We start from the raw sequence: 25,285 nt of genomic DNA, 5'->3' as shown, positions 1-25,285 counted from the left end.
CTAACAACAAATATTACGCTAACTAAAGAAAGGTATTTATAAAACTCACTATATAATATGAGTATATTAGTAAGGGTGTTTATAAAATTCACTAAATTGAATACGAAGATAAAATTCACTAAACAAAGAATTAGGCTAATTCGTGTTTTTTCCTGATTCTTTTTTTAACCTAAATTTTACTTCTAATTCTATAACTATCTAATTAGATCTCTCCTTTAGATTCAGTACAAATATTATTACCAAGTAATTCTATACGTGCCAAACTAAACTATGCTCTATACAAATTAGTTTAGTTAATACAAAAAGTCATTCCTACTTGAATTGAGAGTCCTAAAAAAGGTTATCTTTGCTGATATGAATCTTTACATCACGTTATAGTGTTGTTCTGGTTGAATTCAAAGTACTAATAAGTCGTTAATATGACAATTATATCCAATATAGAATAGAATTATCTATTTGAAGGAATTGTTTTGGAGGGTATAAAAGTCGTTCAATATTTAAAGGATAATTTGGTCAACCAACATTTATATTCATGCTTTTAAACTAATATATAGATAGTCATTCAAACTTATTTAGTGACCAGATAGACATTTAAAATTAACAAAAGTTTATTTTTAATCGCATGCGTACATAAGGCCAAGTGCGTGAAGCTTTCTTACTTCTTATGTGTTAACTGGATCAATTATTGAATGACACGTGTAATTCCAATAACAAAGTTAACAAATATCTATATCTATATATCTATATCTATGTATATATAATAAGAGAAGTACAAGCAATGTGGTTAAGCCAAGTGGTAAACTAATAACAAGCCACTTGGCAATTTTAAGACAAAGTTAATGAGAACTAAGACAAAGTTAATAAGAATAAGAATTGTAATAAAAAATTAAAATTGAAATTGAAATAAAAGATAAAAATATTTGAATTTAAATATGAATTGAAAGATAAAAGTGTTTGAATTGAGATGAAAGAACTTTGAATTAAAAGATTAAAATATTTGAATTTGATATATATATATATATATATATATATATATATATATATATATATATATATATATATATATATATATAATTAACACTATTTAATTGGAAAAATAAAAGAGTAAAGCTCAAATCTGCATGGTTTTCTTTTTCTAAATCACCGTTTGAAAATACTATTGAAGCTAAAACAGTTTGTAGTTGATAAATAGGTCACTTAAAATATTTGTTTAATAAAGTATTTAATAATAGCAATTCACAGGAAGTGAAAAGATGATTATCTATCCATAAGATGTAATTTGACAGGTCCGATTATGTTAATGTCATATGAATTTTTAAATTCTAATTACTCTTATCCCAGTTTCTTTTTTCTTTTTTTCTTTTTTTCTTTTTTTCTTTTTTTGTAGGATTGCTTATATAGCCATATCGGCTTAGGATAAACTTTTTGAATTTGCAAAAAAAATTGAATTATCTATATATATAAAAATAATAGAACTGAGATTAAAAATATTTGAATTGATAATAACGATTTTTCAAATTGAGATAAAAACATGTAACATATTTTGTTAAAATTAAATTGAAAGATAAAGTTTTCTGATTTGGATCCGGATTTTAAACTTTTTTAAATTTGAATTTCAAGATAAGCGTTTTGTTTTAGAAATACAAGATATATATATATATATATATATATATACACTGTTGTACTTATCTGTTTTCTGTATTTCTTTTAATAAAAAGTAAAGAAGAAAATTAAACAAGGTTGGTAAGACTTAGGAGTCTTTACAACTTGAAAATACACACACACACACACACACACACACATATATATATATATGAGAGGTGCAAGTAACGTGATTAAGTCAAGTGACAAGCTAATAATAAGCCACTTGGCAATTTTGAGACAATGTTATCTAAAATATGTAACAAACTTTTTATAATGAAATAGAAATATTTTTAGTTGGGAGATGAGATTTGAAATTTGAATTTAGAACACAAATATTTAAATATCTAAGCAGCAGAGTGTTTTTAGATGCTAACCGTATTTTGAAACCATGTTATATAAAATGCAAACCTCATCTTGAAGTTACCAAAGTTATTTGCCTTCTGCAATTTGACTTTTTTTTTGTTTTTTTAAATTTAGACTTATCCAAATTCATATTTAATAGGTTTCAAATATTTATTTCAAGTCAAATATATGGATAAAAAGATATGAATATCTTAGAATCCTATCTTTTCAAATATGCATTGTGTTATTTAAATTTGAGAAGTGTAAGCTAATTATCCGCTAACAAAACAATAAAACAACTTTTCAAAATCATATTCAATTTAGATTTGATCTCATCTAAACGTGCAAAGATATCACATTAGTAGAAGAGAAGGAAAGAAAAAAGAGGGGGGAAAAAGTATATGGTTGCAGTTTACATAACATGTATCTCAATTACAGTGTTGCTTGCATTTTACATAGTATTATAATAATAATAATAATAATTTTTAATTTGAATTTGAAGATGTATTTTTTGAATTCGAATATGAATGATAAAGTTTCATTTTAATTTGAATGAGTTTCTTTGAATTTGAATCAATATCTTATCTTTATCTATATTTATATCTCCTTTTCTTTCTCCTATTTAATGCCGTAAAATCCGAAGTGGAACCTAATATTCACAACTCTCAACAAATAATTCATTTGGGAAGAATGTAATAATTTCTAATTCTTATTGTCTTATTGTTTTCATTATTTTACAATAAATATTTTGTTCCGTTCCCATTCGTTACGAGTAGTTTTATGTTAAGATCTTATTTTTACATTGCATGATATTATTTCCTGACATGGTGTTTGTTGTAACTTTTTTCAGGCATTTATATTATTTACTGCAAGCAGCAAAGAAAATTTAATTAATCACATCACTGTTTTCATGGGTAGGAGGTAATTATTCATTCTACTCTCCTTAGTAGAATAGGTAAAATTGGGTAACAAGAGTGAAAAGCATAACCTCTTATTGATTATTTTGACTACATCTAAGGTATATGACACGTTCGGTGCATTTAAAAATATATAGTTCCCCAATAAGTCAAGAAACTTATTCAATCTTTTTTTTTTCTTTGATTCTTTTTATGTAATGTTATATTTAAAAGCCCAAATTTTGTAGATATTGATAAGGCCATTCTGTGCATAGAGGAATTGGCACAAATTTTGACTTCCGTATCAAAAGTTTTTAATTTATTGTTTATCGATGTTGCAGTAGCAAGCCTAATTCTATTTTATGAATAGAAGATGGTGAAGGTAAAGAAACTGAAGAAAAGTTTTTTGAGAGGTTTGCAAGCATAGTCGTAGAAATGGAAAATTGATCATTGTGAAAGAGGGAGATGTGGAAGATTAAGAGCAAGAAATTGAACGAGGTAAGCCCACAATACCTACACAGGACATTTTGAAAGAAATTATTTTAATTTCTACTAGCTAAATAAATCGATTCTTTAGTTTTGTTTTCCAAAAGTTTATAACTTTTTTGTTATTTTTAACGAGATTTAGCTTTTTGGAGCAAGGATGGAATATGCAAGTTTGATCAGTGTGTGAGTGGAAATTTTCTTAGTTCTTTACGTGAATTATGTTTTAAATCGATGAAACTTGAATATATTAGATGGAGGAGGAATGAAACAATTGAGAATTTTGTCTTTATCACAGTTTACGAGAAGAAGTTAAGTAAATCAGTTTATCTTCTAACTTTTTGTACATATGGTCTATTTGCAATATCTATAGTCTTATATAAAAAAAAAAAAAAAAAAACATAGAGCCCGTTTGGATTGGCTTACAGCTTAAAGCTGTTTGCAGCTGTTTGCAGCTTAAAGCTGTTTGCAGCTTATAAGCTGAAAAAAATAAGTTGGGGTAGTCCAACTTATTTTTTTTGGCTTATAAGCTATTTTCAGCTTATAAGCTGCTTTAGATAAACTAAGTCAAATGGGTCCAATTATTTTTTTGAGCTTATTTTAAGCATAAAATGACTTTAAACTGGCCAGCCAAACACTCAAAAAAGTTGAAAATAGCTTATAAGCCAAACCAAACGGGCTCTATATAGTAGTTTGAGGAACAAGTAATTCTTATCATCTTCAATGTTCTTTGTATATTCAACACTGAAATAACTAGTTTAATGACAAGGAGACAATGAAGAATAGTTAGAGAAACAAGTAATTCTTAAGTCTTCGGCGAGAAGAAATATGTACGTCCTCTCCAAAATTTATGTAAAAAGAATGAGAAAACAAGTATTGAGAAGTAAACATTATAGAAATAAAAGAAAAAATTGCATATGTAATATGCGAGGAAAGAAATTAAGACATTGATACTAAAAATTGCAATAATTTAATGATGAAATTTGAAATATATCGAAGGGAAGGGACCACGGAAGAAAGAAAGAATGATGATGTTAAGTTATGTGTTTTTTGTGAATATATATGAAAACGGGCTTCAAGATAATATACGTGTACAAATGTATAAATATTATTAAGAAAATTAATTAGTATATCTTATTCAAGAAGTTTGTGCTTATCAATTGCTTAAGAGTACTTTTTTTCTTATTCAATGGAGTATAAATCTTTTTTGCTGCTTTAATGTGTCAAGGAATATGTGATAACCATATTGATTATTATAAGAAAAATCTAATAAGTTTCATTCGTATATGCGTGTGGAGTGGGTAATAATATTTAGGCAAGTGGCTTATTATAAAATACATGACAAGTTACGGAAAATATTAACGGCATTACAATAAAATGGAGTGTAATTTATTTTTTAATTGAGTGCTTTTATATTTTGAATTTGGTGTGAAATATAAGCTTTTAAGATTGAGTGTATTTAGTTTTTGTTTAATTGAAAAGAATTTAAAAAAAAAATCAAATTTTAGTATAAAGAAGACATAATAGGAGTAACAATTTGGAAAAACATAAATATTGACATAATTTTTTTCAAAGAATATTAATATAGATTGGAACGGGTAAATAATTGAAATTAATATTCGTGATATAAAATCAATTTGTAAATTAGCTTTCAAAGTGTTTGTTTTTTCTAATTTAAAAACCTGACAATGATCATTATAACAACTTTTAATTTATTTTTTCATGTAGAGGATGAATATTAGAAATTGATTTATAAGGAGTAAATAAATGAAAAAAAAATGCTAATTTGAATATTGAAGCAATTAAATGATGTGATATTTTAAATAAGATATGACTGCTACAGTAATTCGTTATCACCGCGCATCGCGCAGGTACGAAAGTAAAAAATAGTAGAATAAACATAACAAAAAAAATATATAAATAAGAATAAATACAAATAAGAAAAAAAATACAAACCCCACTCCCCACTCCCACCACTATCAGATCATTCCCTCCATTTCTCCATCCCTCGGGTCTTCCCTCCATTTTCCAACCCATGAATCATCCCTTTTTTAACTTCTTCGCACAATAGTTCACAAAAGGATTTCATTGTGTTTTGCATCCGTAATATATATGTCTTCTTTTTAATTTGCACACTATCCTATATTATTTAATGTTTGCATCTTAATCTATTGGTTTCCTTACAAAGTTACAAAACTACTATTTAAAAAAAAAAAAAATCAAGAGGGTAGAGTAGATAAAACATAAATAAAAAAGACAAAAACATACTATAGCATAAAAACGGAATTTAGCTCAAAGTATAAACAAAAGGACCTTCATCTCTTCTCTTCTTTCAGAGTCAAAAGTGCCAATTATACCGGTTCATCTCACAGGTTTAAGATTTTCATTAATAAAAGTTTGTCTTTTTCAGTTCAAGTTATGTGAGTAAATGCGAATTATATTTTTATGCTAAGAGTTATGCTGACTCACTCATCATTCTTTGTTAGAGATAAGTTAGATGAACACAGTTAAGCTATAGCGAAATTGTCAATTACATACCTAGACCATAAGAGGGTATATTACCTCTGAACTTATTTTTTTCATATTATTTGCCTTCTTGAATTTTTTTTCTCGTATTATTTATCCTCTTTACTAATTATCCTGTAAAAAAACAAGTTAAAATATGACACTTGTATACACGCGCCTATATAAAACCAAAAAAGTGGGATCTTAATATCTTATTTATGTTGAGATAATGTTGTTGCACTCAGTGGCGACAAATATTTAGTAAGGACGATAAATATTTTGAGACGGAGGGAGTATTTTTTTATTACCAAATCAAAAAACAGTTAACCTTACTTTTTTAAATTTATCCTTATTAAATGTTAAGTCATCAAATCTCAATACCTATTTAATTAGAGATATTTTTGTCAAATTATTTATTTTTATCTAGGAATTAATATTTTTTGTGTAAATAATTAAATTGACACTCTTTTTTATGTGAAGGAATAATATTTTAAGAGCCTGTAAAACAAAAAACAAAAAATAATTTGAGACAAAGGGAGTACACAGCAAAATACAAGGACGTAATGTGAATTGTGGAGAAATGAAGAAGGAAAAGTGTCCCTTGGAGAAGCAATAAAGTGTTTGTTTTGGGAAACTTTTTTCACAATAATGTCAAATTTGTTGTGTTCATGTCAGCCAATTCGCTAAGGAGACTACTGAGGAAACTTGAGCCTCTCTTGAGTGTACCCTTTCACTTGCCTAATTCTTCCAACCAGCCATTCCTCCATTTCAGCTACCTATTAAGCTCATGCAACTCCCTCGAATCTCTCAAAAGATTACACGCTGTGGTCTTGACAAATGGTTATCACGCAAACCTCACAGTATGCACCAAACTTATATCTTTGGCAAGTTCTCTATCGTCCACAATGGACTATGCCCGGAAACTGTTCGACCAAATGCCTCAAAGAGATGTGTTTGCTTGGAACACCTTGATTCGGGGATATTCCAATCTTGGTCCTTGTCAAGAATCCGTAATTCTTTATAAAGACATGCATTTCCAAGGATTCTTAGCTGATAACTATACGTTCCCTTTTGTACTTCGTTCTTGCTCTGTGCTGTCCGCTTTGAGAGAAGGTAGAGAAGTACATTGTAACGTTATTAAAAGTGGATTTGAAAATGATGTGTTTGTACAGAGTTCTTTGATTTCTCTGTATGCGCAGAGCGGTGAGACTTTGGATTCAGAGTTGGTGTTTGATCAAATGAGAGTGAGGAATATCGTTTCTTGGACTGCTGTGATTGCGGGGTACGTGCAAAATGGAATTCCTGAGAAGGGGTTAGGGATTTTTTTGAAAATGGTCAATTCGGGTACTCTACCTAATGCTATTACTTTGGTGAGTGTACTTCCGGCATGTGCAAGGTTGGAGTGTTTGGAACTGGGAATGTTGATTCATGGATATAGTATTAAGTTAGGGGTGGAAACAGATGTTTCACTAGTTAACGCTTTGATTGCATTCTACGGGAAGTGTGGACTCGTTGATGTCGCTAGGTCTTTGTTTGATCAAATGAAGGAGCATAGTGTGGTTTCATGGAATGCGATAATTGCTGCTTATGAGCAAAATGATGCTGGTTCTGCGACAATAAAGCTATTTCATAGGATGCTAGATCAAGGGGTAGAGTTCGATTATATTACAGTGGTTACTGTTATTTCGGCTTGTGCTAGGTTGGGGGCACTTGGTACTGGAAAATGGGTGCATGAGCTTGTAAAGAGCAAAGGTCTGGAATGCAATGTTCCAATCACTAATGCACTTATTGATATGTATGCAAAATGTGGGAGTATGGAATTGGCTAGAGATGTTTTTGACAGGTTGCCTAATAGAAGTGTGGTTTCCTGGACATCAATTATAGGGGCTTGTGCTTCTCATGGTCATGGGAGAGACGCTCTTCAGTTATTTTCGAAGATGAAAGATGAAGCAATCCAACCTAATAGCTTCACCTTCACTGCTGTATTGACAGCTTGTCGACATTCAGGTCTTGTAGAGGAAGGGAGGAAGCACTTTGAGAGCATGAAAACAGAATATTCGATAATGCCAGAGGTGGAGCAATGTGCTTGTATGGTGGATCTTCTAGGACGAGCAGGCCAACTTCGTGAGGCTTATGAATTTATACAAAACATGCCTATTGAGCCTGATGCAAATGTTTGGGGAGCTTTGCTTGGTGCTTGCAAAATTCATGGCAATCTTGAGCTGGCAGAATCTCTAGCAGATCGACTATTTGATTTAAATCCCCAGACAGTTCCTTTCTACATACTCATGAAAAACATCTATGCTGAAGCCGGAAGGTGGGAGGATGTAGCTAGGTTGAAATTCTTGTTGGATGAAGTGGAAGCTGAAAAGATTCCTGGCAAAAGTTCAGTTGAGATAAATCGACGGATTCACACATTTTTGTCTGGGTCAAGGATTTCAAACTTCTCAAGAGTTCCACTCCATGAATATGGTGTTCAACTGAAGTATTAGCAAGCAGCTTTTGGAGTCTCCTGCTGTTATGAAGCATGCAGTATAATTATCTGTCTCAATCAATTGAAGAATGCTTTAGCAGCTTGGCCATCCTGGACTTGTGAAACAGAGGCCTTAATTGTGAAGTAAATTCTCGCACGTGTCGAAACAATTGGCAGAAAATCAATAAATTCCCTTTCGCAGCAAGTCAATCCTATATGAAACGCAACGTAAATTGTACTACGCTCATGAAAAATATCTATGCAAATTTGAAAGATTGGGCTACGTTGAATGTTATCTATGGATATTAACTCTATGTGCGGAGATGCATGACTAATACGATTTTCAGGATCAGTTCTTGATTGATGACGATAATGTTTGTCCAATATTTGTGTTATCAACACGTAGTTATTACAGCCATATGAGTCCGTCCTTCTGTCTAGATTGCTCATTAAGCCATTCTCTTATGGACTGGAAGTCTGTCTATGACACTGGCTCAGTTTTCAATCCAGAGGTTCTTGAACTATTGTCACTAAGTTTGCTGCTGGACTGACAAACGTTGTTGGTCTCTCCATGATTCTTGCGTATCCTACTCTTGCTGACTAACAATTGTTGGTCTCTCCATGGCTCCACGTAGTTATTATAGCCATCTGAGTCCGCCCTTCTGTCTAAATTGCTCAGTAAGCCTTTCTCTTATAGTCTGATAGTCCAGTCTGTCTATGCAAGGGCTCAGTTTTCAGTCCAGAGGTTCTTGAACTCTTGTCACTAAGTTTGCTGCTGGACTAACAAATGTTGTTTGTCTCTCCATGATTCTTGCATATCCTACTCTTGCTGCTATTCCTCACATGTACATCAACGCGTAGAAGAATATTCTGTCATTTATCACAGCAACAGAATTAGTCATTCACAGGCTGAAAAAGTGGACCCGAGCAAGTTTGCTGCAGCCATTACTGCTCCAGTTGCTGCTGCTTGCACTTCAGCAGCGTTCCAGTTGCTGCTGCTGCACTTCAGCAGCTCCTGCCAAGGAGGAAAAGAAAGAAGAACCTGAGGACGACGATGACTTTGTTGGTGTATTGTTTGATTGGGTTATTTTAATCTAGCAACAATATCTCTCAGGTCCTAAGATTGGTATTATAGATGATGAATGCTATTTTGGATGTCTAGTAGGATAGTTTTGAACAATTTCCATTTGGTTCGCTATCGTTCAGACGTTTCATGCACTGAAGTATGATGTAGTTCCTTCTGTTTCAGTGGAGTTCTAACTTTGAGTTTGAGCTATCCTTGGGCATTTTTGCTCCTCAATAATAAAATAGCTAAATATACTTTCGTTTTATTAATCAATTTCTGTCGTTGTTTATGACCTCTCTACTCTACTTTTTTAAAGTATAGTGAACATTTAATGTCCGTTTCATGCACTGAAGTATGATGTAGTTCCTTCTGTTTCAGTGGAGTTCTAACTTTGAGTTTGAGCTATCCTTGGGCATTTTTGCTCCTCAATAATAAAATTATAGCTAAATATACTTTCGTTTTATTAATCAATTTCTGTCGTTGTTTATGACCTCTCTACTCTACTTTTTTAAAGTATAGTGAACATTTAATGTCCGGTTCTTCCTAGCCATGCATGTCATGCATGGTTTATTCTATGTACTATCATGAAACCGCTTTTCTTTCTTTTTCTATTACCGGTCCCTATCCTATAGTTTGATAACCCAACTGGGTGTCTATCCAGTGTGATGACTGAAAAGTTTATAAGCATACTATTTTGGCTTCTCTGAACCTGCCCACCACCCGCAATGTTTAAAACATGAAATAGAAAGAAAAAAGAACACAGAGAAAGTAAAGAACTTTTAATATATTACACTGGAAATTGGTGAGAACAAGTGCATAACTGAATGGGACATATTTTGCATCAAGATAAAAGTTGTAACAAGGCTTTATTTACACTAATAAAAACAATCTCCAAATCCCAAATATAGCCACCCAGTAGTGACTCTCAAAAACATCATTAGAACAACTACTACACCCAACAAATGCATATTTAAGACCTTAATTTGCTTCTGTATGAACCTAGCCTTCAAAATCAGTTTTTACCCACTGACCATATTTGTTCTTAATCTTCTCATCCAACTCCTTAGCTTTCATTTCAGAAATCTTTGTTGCATTTGCCATAGACTCTTCTTGAACTTTTGCAATCCTCTGATTCCTCTTCCTTGACCATGCCTCTCTCTCTGCCTCAAGACCTTCATAATCTCTCACCCAACAACTCTGCACTGCACAAGTCAAAACCAACACTCCCAATTGCATTACAAACATAGCCATCAAAACCCCACATTCCAATCTCACCAAAACTTTAGCTTCTCTAGGGTCTCTCGGTGATTTCAGCATCGAAAGACTCGATTTTTCCTTAGTGAACAAGGCTAGAATGCCTAGTAATTGGCCGATGGACGATGCCAAGAGAAGGGAGAGGTGTGTTATGAAGCAACAATGAGTTAGTTGGGAATAGAAACCAATGAAACAAGAAAGAAGTGATATGGCAGAAACCATGAGGAAAGACCAACCTAGTGACGTTGGTGGAGTTTTGAGGACAACTATAGGAGCTACTGAGGCTGCTGAGAGAATAAAAAGAATGAAATTCAAAAAAGAAAGAAGTAAAATTGGGAAGGAACAAGAATGCCTTAACTTTGAAGAAGTCATTTTTGAAAATGAAATAGTATTTGTTTTCTACTTGAATTCTTGTGACAATACTTGGTGATGATGGTAAATGTGTCAAGTTCTTTGTATATATAGAGAGGGGCTTGTGAGTATGAATATGGCCGTTGAGGGGATGCGGGCATTATAACATTTAACGGCTAAATATGGACAGACCCCACATTGATGTTTCAGACATTGAGTTCCCTCCTTTTGGTTTTGAAAGAGTGAGCATTTTGAGGTTTTGTAAACGTTAAAAAGCGTTTATATTTTGTGGCTTTTAATGTCAATGTCGTTAGGCCCCTCAAATGTTGAAACTTCCATTCAAAACTAATAATGACAAAGCATCACCAGCTCTTGGAAGTTTGTGCTTACTTCTCATAGAATAATGAATATATTCAACGGTCTTTTGGCCACACTATTTTGGCCACAATAGCCCAAATAGGGTAGATTCATATGACTATTTAGGTCAAATTTACTAATTTATGCTTACTTAATGTCATTTGAGTTTATCTTAATTTAAAATTGTACAATAGAGGTTATGATGGTTTTTACATAAGTGTGGCCAAGTTTGGATCAAATTGGTGTGGCAATTTAGCAACTCTCTTCAAATTCAACAAAATATCACTAGCCTTTACCCCTCATTCTGAAATTATTTTCTGTGAAACTTTATTATTCCATTATTTGAATCAATTTGCACAAGCCTCAACTTACTTGTTAAATAACTTGCTATAACCTGTAATCATAAGTACCATCTAAACATGTTTGTCAAATTTCACACATCTCGACTAATTTGCTAAATGATATGCCACAACCCACGAGTACAAGTATAAAAATAATCATGTTTATTTATGACAAATCAGCCCCTTATTGTTATTGTGGCAAAATTTTGAACGTACCTCTCCTGGTTTTTGTTTTACGGTTCGACGATTTAGCCATCCCCTCGGGGACACATATCATTCTAATTTAGGACATATTTCTCCAAGATGGGGAAAAGACATGAAAGCGTTTCACATTTTCAACACTAAATCACTGTCTTATGTTGCTCTATCAATTGTGTGCTTTTTTGTGGCTTCCTATGTGAAGCTATAAACTAGTTTCTTACTTCGACTTTCAGTTTCACACATTGTTAGATCCTCCCTAAAGTGGACTGTAGAGTGCGTCCAGTAATTTTGTAAGGTTTTTGGGAAAATATATGTTTCAGGTTAGGAAAATCTTCCACCGTCGAAAGAGCCATCATTTCAATTGAGGCTACTTTGAATATTCTACATTGCCCGAAGCATTGAGTAACCAAAATGAATAATGAAAAACCGAATTTTCAAATCCTGCTTTGTACATCAAAGAATTGTGCAGAGATGAAATTAAAGAACATATTAATAACAATCTAAATAACAGGATTTGGGATAAGTTTGCGTATTCATCATTTCACAAAAGATATTGCTCTCGAAGCACATTGTATGAAGAGGGTCGTTGGCTATACAACCCATCGCGGTTCCATATATCCATTTTTCACTTCCCCACTCCTTTTCCTCCTGCATATTCTAGTCCAATGCTTTTGGTGAGAAACAATATTATGTGGATCAAACTTGAATACATTTGGAAAAGAGGAAGAAAAAAAACTTGAATACTGAAACAATTCATGTAGATTAAGCACCCAATTGCTCTGCAGCACCATGGAAACAGTGCATGAGTACTACTGCTCGCGACTATGCTAGGGTGGTTACTAAAAAAAGGTTAAGAAACAGAACAAGCGCAAGCCATGTCCAGCTAGGCCTCTCCTAATTTCCATCAGGGTCTTTCTAATCGTGAAAAAAAAAAAAAATGGTTCAGCGAGAGAATAAAAAATAAGTGATTAGGTGAGAAGTTGGATCGATCGAGCTGAAACAAATTGAACACCTTCAGGATAATCAGTTTTTGAAGAAACAGCAAACAATGATTTAGCATTGCAAATTCTGAATAAAACATCCCAACAGTCAACCAAAGTTAATAAAACATTGACGTTTAAAACTCCCTCCTCCAACCTCCCACCACCAACACAACAAAGCACGAACCAAAAAGAAATCTGCAAAGATGTTTCTACGATGAAGAAGAACATGGATGCAGCAGTTACGATGAAAAAGAACATGGATGCAGCATATTCATGGACTGAAATTTTCAGTTAGCTAGAACTTTTGGTGAAAGAACATGAGTAGTTAATCAAAGGAAAAAGTACCTAATATCAACTTAGTTGATAAAGTTCTTCTGGTCTTTAAAACTTTATAATGGTATCAGTTTTCCTAGGCAGATAGAACTCTATAACCAAAAAGAAGACAACCAAGCATTTTATAGGCCAATCACCGACTGATACAAAGAAGAAAAACCAATACATAGATCATAATGCAGCAGGATACAGGGGAGATTGGGGTGCGCCATACTCCAAGATAGATTAGGCAGCATAAACAGGTAAGATACCAAGTGATCGTTGTGCTTATTGGCTAAAGATGGCCTCCACTCTATCCAGCGATGCTTCTAATTTTCCAGAGTTCATATTGAACAATGGCTCGTCGGTGCCTACAGCCCTGCAAATGGAAAATCCAAAACCCAAATAATCAACCACAAGAACTTAAGTGCACCATCAAGGGTGTGTTTGGTTTGGTTATCCAATTTTCCCATGTTTGGCTGGTCAAAATGTTTTTGGAAAAAAAGTTCCTTAAAAATGAGGAAAATGACATACCTAATGGAAGTAGGAAAAACAAGTTCCATAAGTGACATTTCAAGTTCATTGTCTCCTCCCCACTCCGATCCTTTGATCATCCCACCCCATAGTGTTTTGCTAGATTACATATAAATGCTCTTGGGACAATTTTTTTTTTACTTTTGCTTACTTACCAAACACTATCATCCCACCCCCCACCCCGAAACCCCACTCCCCACGCCATCCCACCCCATAGTGTTTTGCTAGATTACATATAAATGCTCTTGGGACATTTTTTTTTTTTTGCTTACTTACGAAACACTAGAAAATAAATAAGACTCACTTGTTTTTCAAGAAAACAGTTTCCATGAAAAACATTTTCCTCCATACAAACACACCCCAAGCTTCAGTCACTTTTAATTTCTTACAAAGAAAAAGGCATATCAAGATGAAAAAGCTTACCCAGTAATTTCAGGAAGAACATAGTCTGCTCTCCACCCAAAACGAAAATCGACACCAGGACATAATCCAAGTGACGTCTTATTGCGGATCCTGGAGACACCATCTCCACCAAAACAAGTCGTGAGCTTCCATTTCCAACCAGTTGCATGCAACTGCAAATTGTGGCCTATCCCTACCTGCAAAAACTCGATGTTAGAACCGCCAAAATTTGGACAGATAATGGTCGCAAGCAGTAAATAAATTAGTATGGAAGAAAGAGCTAAGAAAGGCAAACCTGAAGGTTCAGAAATTTTGTAACTGGGATCTTCTTTGATAGAAGGCGAACTTCACGATGCAAAGGCTCACATATGAACTTCCATTGCCGTTCAGGAGCTAAAGGCTTTAAAACCAGTTTTCCAATATATTCATTGCTTGGATTGTTATAAAACTGGTGAAGATGGTCTCCAAGTGGTCAGAAAACTAGTAAAAACTGAAAATGCTAATGTTGACACAAAGTTATAATGCCATGAGAACTATATCATTTATGGTGATTCCATAATTAACCACAGTGCTGATGCAGAAAACTCACAACCAAAATTTACATTTCACAATTGTGATTGCGCTTTTAACATCCATCCGGAGGAATAGGACACTACTCCAACAGTAGAACCCAAGCGGAGCAGTGAGAAAACCATTGTTGACCCCTTAAGTTTCAGACGGATAGTATCTATTAAAAAGAAAAAAACATTTACTATTTCCACGACCTAAACACTCTACTTTGACCTCAGTGGTTTAAAATTAGTCGAGTTTCTTCGAGTATTTCTTTCATTCAAAGTACAAAAGAAGAAGAATTTCCAATGCTAGACAGAAACAACCAAGCCAGCTATCACAAAATTCACAGTTCCTCTCCTTATTGCTTAAAATAAGTAATTTGGACAACATTAACATTGCAGGTATACTTCAATCAAAATCACGAAGATCAAACATAACATAAGAATGGTGCTATAAAATCATTAAAGAAATGTTTACGCTGCCACTTTAAGGCCTAAGGGTCATTCATATTAATAAAGGCAAACAGACAGATACAGACGCAACATATAACTGAACTTTTACTCCACATTATGCAGTAGGAAATGCATCCATCTTTATTAATTTGTTTTCTTGAAAGAAAAAATAGCACATAGCATTAACTTTTATACTCCCTCCGTCCCACTGTCGCTTTAGCTAGTTTCAAGCGCACTAAGAAAACAAAAAATACAAGGTATAGTTTACTAAATTACCCCAATTTAACAAAGGTAGAATGATGTTTCACTTAAATATTGTGGATACTTCTTTAATGTTAAGGATATAGTTGAAACAATAACCAACTTTAGTCTTGAGCTCCTAAAGTGACAATTATCTTGGAACAATTTTTTTACGCTAAAACGATAGTTAAAATGGTGCCGAGGGAGTACTACTAACAAGTGCGATTATCAAAAGGATACCAGAATTTGATAATTCAGTCATCTCTTTGAAGTAATAAGTAACAAAAACATCAGTAAACAAACAATATAAAGAAGCATAGCAAGAATTATGAGTAAACAAAACATTTACAACTAACAGGCAAGACCAAGAGTGACAAAAAAAGAAATTAGACCTCCAGGTTAACGCCAACACGAAAACCCTGAATTTCTTTTCTGAACTTGAGAAAAAGCTCAGAAGGAACCAAATTGACATTGTAAAGCTCTTCCCATGATTTGGGTTCTTCTCTACTTGGAACACCTTCCTCCATTTTCACAACCCAAATGATCTATTCAAACTGCAATACTATCACAAACACTGTAAAAAATCAAGACTTTATGAATTCAAGTAGAAATTCATATATCTGTGAAAATTTTAGCTTTAGGAGAAAAATGAAACCCCAAGGATAGAAGAAACAGAAAAAGCCCAAAGATAGGGGGCGGGGAGGAAATCAATGGGTCATTTGCACTTTTGTGATGGCCTTTAAGTTCTGTGTATTTGTGATGGCCTTTTAAGTTTTGTCCTTCAAATGGGATAGTCTTTAATTTTACCTTCAAAATCAAACTTATAATGCCTAGAGGGGCACAAATTAACGTCATAATATTCACAAGTTATGTCAATGTTATTAAAGAATTTATTCCTCGTTAGGTATAACTTTGAAAGGAAAATGACATAGTAATACTTGTTAACTTAAGATTCTATATTACAAGATATAAAAATATTTTTTCATATTTATAAAATATACCAACTTAATTATAAAACATATCAAATCTGAAAAAATTAGAAGCCCATCCTTTTCCCTATATTATGGGATGAAATTTCAATCCCTCTAAACCTAAAAATTTCTTCCGCCCCTCCTTCTCCAATGATGATTGGGAGCTTCAGAAACCCTAACTTAAGTGAATCCAAGATTCCTAACGGTCTTCAATGACGATGAAGCTTCTCTGATATTAACTATGATGACGACTTCTATTAGTACTTTTTCAATATTTTCTTTTTCCTGATCTTCTTCACCACCAAGACCTTAGTAAATGCCTGACCCATTCTCTGTCATTTTTTTCCTTATTTTCTTCTGCAAATCTAACCTATTCAAAGTCCAATTCAACTAGTGCATAAGTTGTGCGCATGTGATATTAATAATTAAGTTCTGTCCTCATTCTCCTCCCTTATTATTATGGTTTTTAATAGTTTACTTCTTAGGAGATTGGGTAACGAATTGTATGAATAATGGTAGAATCGTAAATTATGTAAAGCATAAAACTGTATGAATGATGGTAGAATCATGACTTAGGTTTCAGAAAATTATTTTTTAAGTTTACTATGTTTTTGTTGTTGTATTAAATTTATATGAATATTGTATGAAAGTTGTATATAATCTAACTGAAACTATACACAAAAATATGGGCGAATTCTAATTCTTAAGAGAGATATACATATTTCGTACCTATTTCATTGTTCATGCACAAAAAATTGAGTGAAATTTTTAAGTCTAAGTGAGATATACACATTTCATACATTTTTCATACACAAAATTTTGAGCAAAAATTTTAAGCTTTGAGCGAGATATATACATTTCATACACAAAATTTTGAGGGAAAATTTTCGTATATATTTTGTAAGAAATCTATTGGTATGTTTGTAAATTGAAAAGTATCGTCATATTTTGTAAATATACCCTATTCTTATGTATATATAGGTTATTCTCCCTTTGTTAAAATAATGGGATTACCTATCCCATATAAAAGGTGAAATAACTAATCTCATGGGATATTCTTATCTATCCCATCCTTGGAACCAAGCAACTCTTAGTATGTAATTGCAAGCTATATTGAGAGGTAAAACGTTACATGTATGATGAGACTGTCAAAGACATGATTTGTTATTCGATTAAACATGAATATAGATGAGACTTTCAAATTACATCAGAACTTGATTAAATACTGAAACAAAGAATTATTTCCCTTACAAAGTTACTAAAGTCCTCACATGCTATGAGTTAATCAATTTTCAATCAGTCTTAGCCTCAACTTTGGACTATTTTCAATCAATTTAAGAGTTTCAAAAGATACATATTTTGAAGAAATTTATTCTCTTCTTTAATCAAATTAGTGAATAAATATTTTCAACAGAAATATTTATCCTCTGTTTAAAATTTAATAAAAATAAATACATAAAAGAACTATTTAAGATTTTAGCTTATTTTTTAATATACTTAGTTTCAGATATACTTTCATATGAGGTATTAAGTGTAGGATTTTCATAATATAAGGGTATAAGTGTTATATTTTAAAATATAGGGGATGCATCTGTAAATGAATCATATTACAGAGTTGTTTGGTGTAATTAACCCTATATTTATCATGATGGATTTTAGAATCAAGAAAACAATAAATGTATTACTTTTTATCATTAGTATTTATAAGTAATATAAAGCAAAATAATCACAATAACCTCCATATTCTTGTTTTTTCAAGAGAAAGAGAAAATCTATGTCCTAAAATGAATCAAATTGAAGGTCATTGTCATTATTTTTTTTATTATGTTTGATTCATTTTCAGACGTAGTAGGAACGATCTCCCTTTACGCCATTTTATCGAACATTTTAAGGGTATTAGAAGCATATTATGTTTTTTTTTTCCTTCAAAATTAAATTTGTTAGTGCCACTTATCATCCAATACTTTAGTATCGATGCGTAGTCGTCAGAGAGTAGTTGTCCAAGCACGTTTCACCCTTGGCTAAACCACCACTTCAGACTTACCTTTTTACCTAGCTGACACTTAATCAAGTTAGTGTTTTGCACTTACTTATAAAGACGTCTACACGCGTGCGAGTGTTTTCTCCAATTATACAAATTAAGCTTCCGAAAGGGGTGGTAGTTCAATGACAACAACTATTGCCCAAAAAGTATTATCTCCATTTGTTTATTTGAAACCAGCATTTTAGCACGTAGTTTTGAACAGTTTACAAGACGCTTCAATGAGAAATTTTTTTCTGTTATTGAACCATCTTATTTTTGTAAATTGTTCAAAACTACGTGCTAAACTACTGGTTCTCATTCAGCAAAAAAAAAAAAAAGTTTCTCCAGGCCGTTACGTTTTCTTGGTAAAAGACACGCGCTATACATTTATTGATTTGACATAAATATAATGAGTAAGATTTTTTTGGTTCGATAACTTCGAGTGAAGTTATAGGAAAAGTACATTAAATAACACACATTATTTAATGTGTGTTATTATTGTTGCACTCCTCCACATTATTGTTGAGCCGCAACCAACACAGTCAATATTTGAATAGCAGTTTGCATCGTACCAATCTCAAGAACACCCGCAACAGGAACAACAGGAGCAGGCGGTGCTTGATTTCCAACATTATTTCCGTTACCAATATTCGCGACCCCGAGATTTTGATTAGCTCTCACAGGTTGTCCTTGGTTATTATTTTTGGATCGCGTCAGAGCCATTTCTGCAATGCACGAATTAACGAGCAAATTAGAACGATCCTAAAAGGACTTCCAGCTCTACAGCACAATCTAGAATCAAGAGGAGTAGGGAACACATATAATGTCCTGGGAGTTTCTCGGTCATCCAGGTGATCAGGCAGCACAAGGAAAACTTCACTAGACACAGCTTCACAGACACCGTCACTAATCCTAGGACGTCTTAAACCTAGGCTCTGATACCAATAAAGAGCTTTTTAAAAAAAGACATTCATCCAAAACCAGTTTTCAAAAGAGAGACATACCTTAATTACGTTATACGCAGTTCAACAAATTACTTTCCTAGAGGAAAATCCGCCAAACCCTAGCTTGAACACCCTTGAAATAGATTATCTTGCTACTCCCTTGAAATAGAAGGTTTTGAGAAGTAATTTTCATACTTAGGGGTTTTGAACAACTGATAAGTGATAAAATTAACTGAACCCTTATTTTTAAAGTTTCTGATGGACACGGGAGAAGTACGTCCAAGAAGGACGGGACGTACTTCTAAGTACAGGCCATTCTTTCAGGCCGTACTTCCCCAGAAATTTTAAGAGAGTCAATGTGAAGAGGCGGGAAAAGGACGGACAGAAAGGACATCTCGTCCTTTGAAGTACGGGTCGTACTTCTAGGCCGTACCTTCCCTGAAATTCCAGAGAGTTCAAATTTGAAAAGACCAAAGAACGTCCGCAAAGTGTGGGTCGTACTTTGCATTACGAGCTGTACTTTTGTCGTAAAATCTCCCAGTTACCGTTGAAATGGGATTTTCATCCCAACACTCCCCGTTTTGGTTTCTAGGTCCCGAATTGTGAACACAACCTAACTTATAAGGTTCAAAACGACTCGTTTAGTGCTTTCATATTCCATATGGATTTATGAGATGTTATACATATAAACATATAATTACACAATCTGATCCTATCATTTTGGAATAAACACAGGTATCAAATGCATTAATAACAAATCCATTATCCATTAATGTAACATTAAACTTTGCACACCACTGTTTATGTGCCTGCTTTAGCCCATACAAAGACTTCCTCAATTTACATACTTTATTTTCCTCACCTGGGACCACAAAACCCTCAAGTTGAATTATATAGATCTCTTCATCTAAATCACCATTTAGAAATGTCGTTTTGACATCTATTTAGTGTACCACTAAACTATGAATAGCGGCTAAAGCAATAAGAGTCCTAATGGTCGCTATTTTAGTTACAGGAGAATAAGTATCAAAGTAATCAACACCTTTCTTTTGGTTAAAACTCCTAACCACAAGTCTAGCCTTATATTTATCAATTGTACCATCAGGTCTCAATTTCTTCTTAAATATCCACTTGGTACTATGGGTTTACAACCTTTAGGCAAATCATACAAGTCTCAAGTGTGATTAGATACTATAGAGTCTAATTCACTTTTAATGGCCTCTTTCCAAAACATAGCATCTATTGACTTCATTGCTTCATCATAAGTCTGAGGGTCTTCTTCTATTAGGTAGATAGACACTAATTCATCATTTACAACATCAATATCAAAATTTTCGGTCAAAAAAGCCGTAATAAAATCTGGACCAAAGCTAGTCTCAATCTGCGTCTTTTACTCCTCCTAAGTTCAATTTCATGCTCATTATCAACGATATTAGAAGAAGGAACATCATCAGAATTAACAGATGTAGATGTAGAAACATTATTTTTCACATCACTAAGCATATCATTTTTAAAAGGAAAAACATGCTCAAAAAATCTGCATCTCTAGATTCACAAATAGAATAATCATTTAAAGACATAAACCTATATGCAACAATATTTTGAGCATAACTAATAAAGACAGTGCCAATAGTCTTAGAACCTATATTTACACGTTTAAAATCAGGCAGACAAACTTTAGCCAAACACCCCCACACTTTCAGAAATTTCAAGTTAGGGGCGAACCCTTTCCATAACTCATAGGGAGTCTTGTCCAACTTCTTATAAGGAACTCTATTAACAATATAACATGCAGACAACACAGCTTCGCCCCATGTTGTCAGATAGACCCGAGCTCAAAAGCATAGAGTTCATCATTTCCTTAAGAGTTCGATTTTTTCGCTCGGCTACACCATTTTGTTGGGGAGTATAAGGAGCACTAATTTTTCTCACAAAAATGCTGTAGAGTATTAGTACTATATTCACCACCCCTATCAGATATTAGTCTCTTGATTTTTCTGTCTAATTGATTCTTGATTTTTCTGTCTAATTGATTTTCTACTTCTGCTTTGAATTTCAAAAACATGCTTTCAGCCTCATCTTTAGACTTAAGAAGATATACCTTAGTGTACCTAGAAAAATCATCAACAAAAGTAATGTAATACTTCTTTCCACCTTTACTAATTGTATTCTTGAAATCAGCTAAATCCGAATATACTAATTCAAGCAATTCTGTTTTTCTACTAGTAAAAGGTTTAAATGGTTTCTTGGCATGTTTTGCTTCTACACACACATGACATCTAGAAAATGTTATACCCTATTTTAACCGGGGTCAAAATAGTTTATAACATCTTGATAATTCCGGAGTTATTTAAAGTTAAGAGTCGCCACCTAATTATTTACGGTGAATTAGGACACCTAAATTGAATTAAAGTAATTATCTAAAGTTGATTTTTATTTTAAAGTCTACGAAACCAAATGATTCTAGGTACGGGTTCAACTAATCTAGAGGGAAGGTATTAGGCATCCTCTAAATTCCATTAATAATGGTTAATCCGACCAGACTCAAATTTAATTAGGCTAAGTGTAAATATAATATTATAGGAAAGAAAATAGCTTTGTAAGTATTGCTAAAATTATAGATAGAAATATTATAATGCTATTAAAATAAAATTTGTAGGGAAATAATACTTTACATAAAAGAGTTTAATTACAAATAAACTGATGAAAGCGTGGGATTGTGTAACTTTTATAAATACGTGAGGAAAATAGGTTATACCAAATAACAGTAAAAGAGTCATTATACGATTAATATTAGTAAGACTTAAGGTTTTATGAGGTTAAAATACGGCAAAATCGTCAGAAATCAGAGGTGGGTATTAATGTCTAAAAAACAGTCCATGCCTTTACTGTTTAAAATATTGTGAAGTCAACGTAACTCATTTGAAAGGTATGGTCATTATCTAGCTTTTAACATCTTTCTGGGAAATTGCTTCATTTAGCCAAAATTTTAACGATAATCAAACAGTTGATTTCATTCTAAGTCTTACGCGATCATACTTAATTTTTATTTTTAAAGCTAAGATTCCCACGAACCCCGTTAAGACTCACCTAAAGCTAAGAAAAACAGCAACATAAAGTAAAATGTTAATCAATCACTACAAATCAAATAATGAACGGGATAGAGTAGGAAAGGCAAATGGGCTTGGCCCATTTAGGCCAACGGGGCAGTCTATTTTTTCTGCTGTATGGGCTTCGGCCCAGTGATTTTATATGGACTGCTGCGAATGGGCTGACTCGAGAGAAATTTCGTTGGGCTTTATCCCAACACTGAATGCGGGAGATGAGCGAGTCCCTCGGACTCGTGTGCGGTGGTCATGCAAAAGAAAAGAAAAGAAGCTTGGATTAGTATATAACCCATAAAATAAAGTTAAACACAGGTAATGCAAATTCAAACAAGCCAATAGTTTTTACTAAAACAGGGGATTAATTAATTAATTTGGGCTGTTAGCAGGGCAAGGCACAAGTAACAATTGTAACACATAAATTGACAGAAATTTGAGGGTCAATATGGTCTTAAGTTTAAAGGTAAAACTGTAACAATCAAGCAACAAAATTACAGACAGCTCCTACTGGTCTCTATGGAAGCTAACTTAAATAATCTTTAAGCAAACTATTGTATCACGTTAGCTTCTCAACAGAACAAAGAGAATAATATTTTGAATCAAACTATAAGTAGGGAACAAGGCAGGCTTAAACACAATTCATCATTGAGCACATCTGAGAATACGTTTAGGCTATAAGGTAGGAAGAACGGATCGATTTGCCCAGGGAAAATCCCACTCCAAAACAGAAAAACACCATACATATGTTCAACACTTATACACTAGCATGGTCTTATAGATGATCAAGTAAACTGGAATATAAGAAGGTATTGTGTCAGAAGTTCAGGCTCATTCTTATGTATCAAGTACAGATAACACAAACACCTTAAGAGGAAAGGGGATAAGGAGGACAATAGCACAAACAACCATTTCTCATCTACCCTTAAGCTTTATTGACACTTTTAACATTCAGACTTATAATCTACACAGAGAGAAGGTGTATTTAGAGGCATTTTGAAACTGTATGCTTAATCCGCAATGCGGTAAAAGGAACTCAATCGACACTCTTCGCACAAGTAACTGCATAAATTATACTCGTCACTTTTAATCCTTTAAAAGCACAGTTACTTTCTTGTTTTATAAGATAATGCTAAGATAAGGTTGATCTCTACAGTTTCACAGCCCAAAAGATCACGAGTTTCTTATGCCATCCCTTTAGTTTATAGCTTTACTTATGATACTAGGCCAGTCACATAACCTTTATCTCAAAGACAGCGGGAGCAAAAGTAAATTATAAACTCTTGCATATCATATGACCACTATAGCCCCTTATTAGCCAATCAAACTTCCAACTCAGGTCATGAGATATGCGTGGTACGACAAAAATGGTATGTCCAAACAGAGCAATAGGAGCATGATTTCTATTATGCTCAAATACTATGACCTCGGAAATTCAGAACAGTAACCAAACATGACTTAATCATAAACATATCTACATACAATGGGATCCCAACAGATTTTCGAGCGAAACACTGAAATTTAACTGAAAGAAACCAACAGGTCCAAAATAGAATCTGAGTTCACCTCTTGTTGGTGCAGTGAACGGGGCGTCGACATCGTCGAATCTACTCTCGATCATAACTCGAAAACAGAACGGAATTTAAACGAAAATCCCAGATTTAGAATAGGTAAAGTAGAAATGTTGAGGGTAGTAAAGTATCCCTTCTCTTTTCTCTCTTTTCCGGCTGAAAGTGTAAGGCCATTTTACAGTGAAGCTTCAACTCTAGGGTTTCAAAATATGGGCGGGGTTTTTGAACTTGAATTTCAAAAACGAGCCGTTGAATCTGAATAAAGTTGTTTGTTTTTTTGATCTTTTGCAGTGAACTTGTGAAAGTTTTATGTTAAAGCAAAAGATTTCGTGAAAATGGAAAGGGCACGGTCTGAATTCGGTTAAAGGGGATTTAGGATTTTTCTAGAAGTGGAGAGGGAGAGAGATGAAGAAGACGACAGGTTTCAATAAAATCTTGCCCGAAATGGCCGAGCATGGTCTGAAATGGCAAAAGGGATTAGGGTTTTGGCTAGAAATGGGGAGAAAGAGAGGAAGATGACGAAGAGAGAGAGATGAGAGAGAGAGTGCGGCTAGGTTTTCCTTTTGTTTAGCTGATGATGAACAATTGAAGGGGACATGGGTTGGGTATTGTTGGGGCTGGTCCATTAAAATATGGACTGGTGGGCTGATTTATTTCAATGATTAATGGGCTGGACGGGTAAGAAAAAAAATGGTGATGTATTTTAGGCCATTAATTTGGCTGAAAAAAACATTGGTCCTTCCTCCTTTATTTTAATTATCCTTGGGCTTCTAATTCAATAACTAGTACAATATATACTATGTGAAATTAATATGTAGAAAATAAAAGACTTGATGAAGTATAATTAATTTAACGAGCGTAAATCCGAAAATAAAATGACGACGAACCATTTTGAAATTTGTGATAAAGTAATGCTAGTAATGTTGATAGTAAAATACTGAAAATTAATAATAGTGAAAATAAAGTGTTTAGCTCGTCACTAAATTTAGAAGCCCGAAGAAATAAATTAGAATAAAAGAGGGACAAAATTGGGTGTCAACAGAAAAATCATCATTTTTTATCACAGGGATTAACTCCATTTTTCTATGTCTTTTAATAGAAGCAATATTAGCATGACCGAGTCTACCATGCCACACATTAATAGACTCAGCAATATAAGCAGAATTAGAAACACTTGCATTATTGACAATCTCTTGAACAATGTTCAGTACAAATGAACCCCCACTAAGATATCCCTTCCCAACAAAATCTCCTCTACGAGAAACAATTATTTTATCAGCTTTAAAA

At 33.4% G+C, this 25,285-nt stretch overlaps 3 protein-coding genes across 4 annotated transcripts; 1 reads left to right on the top strand and 2 right to left on the bottom strand.

Moving 5' to 3' along the window:
* The first annotated feature begins 6,379 nt into the window (after positions 1 to 6,379).
* On the top strand, positions 6,380 to 9,859 carry LOC132618076 (pentatricopeptide repeat-containing protein At2g29760, chloroplastic-like). Its single transcript, XM_060333127.1, has one exon. It carries the CDS (start codon positions 6,539 to 6,541, stop codon positions 8,360 to 8,362), a length of 1,824 nt encoding a protein of 607 aa, XP_060189110.1. The 5' UTR covers positions 6,380 to 6,538; the 3' UTR covers positions 8,363 to 9,859.
* A 314-nt stretch (positions 9,860 to 10,173) lies between these two features.
* LOC132617515 (uncharacterized) lies at positions 10,174 to 11,162 on the bottom strand. Its single transcript, XM_060332527.1, has one exon. It carries the CDS (start codon positions 11,033 to 11,035, stop codon positions 10,409 to 10,411), a length of 627 nt encoding a protein of 208 aa, XP_060188510.1. The 5' UTR covers positions 11,036 to 11,162; the 3' UTR covers positions 10,174 to 10,408.
* A 1,163-nt stretch (positions 11,163 to 12,325) lies between these two features.
* On the bottom strand, positions 12,326 to 16,723 carry LOC132617516 (uncharacterized). 2 transcript variants are annotated; one of them, XM_060332529.1, is made up of 5 exons: positions 15,781 to 16,723; positions 14,440 to 14,592; positions 14,166 to 14,341; positions 13,481 to 13,587; positions 12,326 to 12,570 (listed from the first exon to the last, which is right to left on the bottom strand). In XM_060332529.1, the coding sequence occupies exons 1-4, from the start codon at positions 15,913 to 15,915 to the stop codon at positions 13,497 to 13,499; spliced, it is 555 nt and encodes a 184-aa protein (XP_060188512.1). In that variant the 5' UTR covers positions 15,916 to 16,723; the 3' UTR covers positions 12,326 to 12,570; positions 13,481 to 13,496. The 2 variants fall into 2 exon arrangements, with proteins under 2 accessions (XP_060188512.1, XP_060188511.1); XM_060332528.1 differs by having other exon boundaries at positions 12,326 to 12,561; positions 15,781 to 16,259.
* Positions 16,724 to 25,285: the final 8,562 nt, after the last annotated feature.

The sequence above is a fragment of the Lycium barbarum genome, chromosome 11, assembly GCF_019175385.1.
Source record: "Lycium barbarum isolate Lr01 chromosome 11, ASM1917538v2, whole genome shotgun sequence".
NCBI classification, from domain to species: Eukaryota; Viridiplantae; Streptophyta; class Magnoliopsida; order Solanales; family Solanaceae; genus Lycium; species Lycium barbarum.
This window is presented reverse-complemented; position numbering and strand designations above follow the sequence as displayed.

What these genes read in the sequence shown, in the direction of transcription:
- LOC132618076 (XM_060333127.1), top strand. Translation starts at nt 6,539, where the DNA reads ATGTCAGCCAATTCGCTAAGGAGACTACTGAGGAAACTTGAGCCTCTC.
- LOC132617515 (XM_060332527.1), bottom strand. Translation starts at nt 11,035, where the DNA reads ATGACTTCTTCAAAGTTAAGGCATTCTTGTTCCTTCCCAATTTTACTT.
- LOC132617516 (XM_060332529.1), bottom strand. Translation starts at nt 15,915, where the DNA reads ATGGAGGAAGGTGTTCCAAGTAGAGAAGAACCCAAATCATGGGAAGAG. An exon ending in GTGTTGGCGTTAACCTGGAG is followed by an intron (nt 14,593 to 15,780) that starts GTCTAATTTCTT and finishes CATCTTCACCAG; the next exon opens with TTTTATAACAATCCAAGCAA. An exon ending in CAAAATTTCTGAACCTTCAG is followed by an intron (nt 14,342 to 14,439) that starts GTTTGCCTTTCT and finishes GAGTTTTTGCAG; the next exon opens with GTAGGGATAGGCCACAATTT.